At 41.6% G+C, this 3,374-nt stretch overlaps 1 protein-coding gene across 1 annotated transcript; it reads left to right on the top strand.

Moving 5' to 3' along the window:
• Positions 1–2,189: 2,189 nt before the first annotated feature.
• RB195_004515 (uncharacterized protein) lies at positions 2,190–2,477 on the top strand (the record flags this gene model as incomplete). The annotated part of the gene is made up of 1 exon (XM_064182392.1): positions 2,190–2,477. One exon carries the CDS (start codon positions 2,190–2,192, stop codon positions 2,475–2,477), a length of 288 nt encoding a protein of 95 aa, XP_064033659.1.
• Positions 2,478–3,374: the final 897 nt, after the last annotated feature.

Below are 3,374 nucleotides of genomic sequence, written 5' to 3'. Positions count from 1 at the left end.
ACCCCATATTATAGCTATCTGGCAAAGATGGACCCGTCACAGCACCCTCTATAGGTTTCTGGCGCCGGCGCGCCAATCCGAGGCCGCGGGACCGACAAACACACACAGACTAAGCTCTTTATTATATATCATGATACTTGTTTTAGCTCAAACTTGATAAACTTCAAAGATTTTAGTGGTTTTTTCATCGTAGCATTCAGGAGAATCCTTTCATTTTTTTTCTGTATTTTCATTTAAATTTGTAGCGTTGGTAGGTTTTAGAGGGCACACATATGTAAATAAATAAACGTGAAGGAAGTATTTGGTGCAGTGCTATGGGAAAGTACGAAGTGAGATTTTCGTCCACAGCGCACGTTAAGGGACGGTGTTTCGATCGGTTAGGAATCTTACGAGATAGATTCATTGGAGCGTAAGCAGGTGTATCTACACTTTTGGTAACTCTCCACTTTTAACAAAAGCTTCAGAAATCACAAGAAAAAGAAAATCACACACTCGACTTTGTAATCCACCCATGGGATTTATGGTGCGAGAGGGTAGGGTTAAAAAATCTACCTTTGTGGAGTAACACAAGGTTCTTGCATACATATACGTGTACAAAATCATTCTGTTGGAGAATATTAATTTCCTCGACAATCTCTTTTTTCTGCAAAAACGCTAATTTTGCTGCTCAACAAGTCTTCTTGAAATTACGGCATTATATACTGGATTTATGTTTTGTTTTGGCAACGACACGCTGGTGAAACTTTATTTATCGCCTGACAACCACATCATCATCAAAAGTCCGAAGATCGCCGAGATTTTTGCTGCTTATATTCAGTCGAACATCTCCTCTCTCCATGCTAATCGCCCCTCTTTCTAGGTACACTACATTAGAACTCCAGACAGAAAAACAAATTGGCCATTCTCACCGATTGGACTGTCTAGTGAACTCTCGCCTTCTTTGATTGTTATCTGTGATGAATGAAGTGTGATTAAAGGCATCACCTCGCGAATCTGGCGTGGTATGGATTTTCTGCAATTCATTGAAAATCTATTTGGGCGCCCCGATAGGCAATTAATTTCACTCGACGAATCGCAGATGGGGGCGGACGGCAAGGGCAGCGCATTGCAATAGAGGACTTTGTAAGAAACAACGTCTATTCACAGTGATACAGGAAGAGATTAGTGGAACCACCCCTGTATTCATAATCGACGGCCCGATATAGGTATACTTCAACAAAAATCCATACCCCGCCATACTCGTGGAATGATGTTTTTAAATATTGGTGTCTGGACTGTGTTAAGGAACTGCATTTGGGACAGTCTTACAGCTCAAAAATTCCCACGAACTGTTTAAAGTCATAAGTAGTGGATAAGCGTTCATTTTTGTTAATCATTCCTAACGGAGGTCTAGAAGACATTTAATGCTATGTTATTAGCTATTTCTTTAGGAATGAAATAATGGAAGGATGCTTATTTACTTAGATACTTAGATGGCTCGTCTTTACTGGACGTGCGGGCCCCGGCATCTCTAATGATCCATCCAGCAATAGAAGGATAAGAAAAGTAATTTAGCCCATTTTGCTCTATTAAGTTAAGTTAGCTGATCCCTTCCTGAGATCAATCTGGAATGTAAAAGCAACATGTGCTATCTGCATTGAATGTGTTCGACAGTAATGTGTAATAGCGGGCGTAATGTGTATCCCATCTGGAAAGAAAAAAAGGTAAGCAGAGGGATATGTGTCAGAGTCAGTGTTAGTATCAGGGATATGAATGGGATATCGTAATCACGCGGTTGAAAAAACTCGATGTCGACTCTTCTACTGAAACCAAGAACCATGGGAATCTTTCCTCAAATGAAACCTTCTTGAGTTAAGAATTACGTGGGGATCGATGGCACATGTGTCTCGTGATATTGAAAAAGAAGTACCTAAAAGTCTTCTTCGCACTCGTCATATGTAGGAAAAACTGGCATACTTGGTCTATTTTGAATCAGTATCTGCCCACTACTGTGCACCCTTTTCATTTATTTCTAGGCGTACATTTTGTTTTTTTCCCCTATGTTGGCTAACATTACCAATACACTCTATTTCAAATCGAATGGTTTATGGATAATTGGATTTGTAGTTTTAAATTGATTAGGTGGTAGTTATCTTGCTTGTCTATCAACACTCGCGCATATTGATCGACGTTCAGTAAATTTCCATCACATGTCTAGTTTTGGTAATTCTTCGGAATGTGCATATACTCAGCAGGAAGGAAGAAAGGAGGATGGTCTGAAGAAGCCCCAAAGCAATTTGGCCACTATTGATTATGTGCGATCTGGAACTGATCGAGTTACGTTGAGGGACGTGTCAAATCAAAGTCATCTTGCGTTGGAGGTGTTTCTGGGCCCTATATACAGCCTATTAGAATTTAATCTCAAATGCCAGCAAGCAATAAGTGAAAAAAATGGCTTTATCCGAGTACATCGTCCTGAATCCGAATATCCTTCATAAATTCACTGAAATGATGGCGTACTGGGATGACACCGCCTCAGCGAAGCGATAGCAACTGTATCGCAGAGGATGATGAAATCGGCAGCTTGAGAGCGACGGGGTAAGCGTGTTAGCGAAAGAACCCTCTCGAACATTCGTTTCAAGATGACGTTGTTAACTTTCCAAAAGGTTCCTAAGGAATGCTTTTTTCGAGATGGATGTATCCAATTTGAAAACATTCCAGATAGGTAAATGATAATTGCACGTCGACGTTGGATATGATATGGGGAATCTATGGTTTCCCATATCATATCCAACGCTCGAGAATCAAGGTAAATTTGCGAATGATTCGGAGCGTGACCTAAGACACAAGACAATGCCAGCAATACCCTTTCGTGTAGACATGCGAACTTGTCAGTTTTGTGGTATTGTACTTTTAAAGCTGGGTATTCTGTACGATGACTACAGTGACCTCTAATAACATCCATAGTTAGTATAGTATAGTATAGTTGCGTCCAAACAACATGAAGCACGGACAGTTGCGTTGCAGTAAGCGGCTGCGTTCGAAGCGGTGTAGAGACAGCGTATGGAATCGAGGTGGGACTGGCAAACTACAGAGATGAGTGACGGTAGCGAGGATCCTTACACGATCCCAACCGCTCTCTCCACCACACTGCTTCGAGCGCAGCCACTTACGAAACTGTCCGTCTTTCATGTCGTTTTGACCAGACTATGTCATCCGAATTTGACTATCTACGTAGGGGCCTTTAGTCCTGGAACTAAAGAAGATTAAAGGCATCACCCTACGAATCTGCTATAGATTTGAGCCGTGTAATGCCTATGCGGGGTCATTGATTGTGTGGAAGAGGGTGACCATCTCTCCCTGTATCAGGGTAAACGGGCGACGTTTCTATTGCA

The sequence above is a fragment of the Necator americanus genome, chromosome I (assembly GCF_031761385.1).
Source record: "Necator americanus strain Aroian chromosome I, whole genome shotgun sequence".
Classification (NCBI taxonomy): domain Eukaryota; kingdom Metazoa; phylum Nematoda; class Chromadorea; order Rhabditida; family Ancylostomatidae; genus Necator; species Necator americanus.
This window is presented reverse-complemented; position numbering and strand designations above follow the sequence as displayed.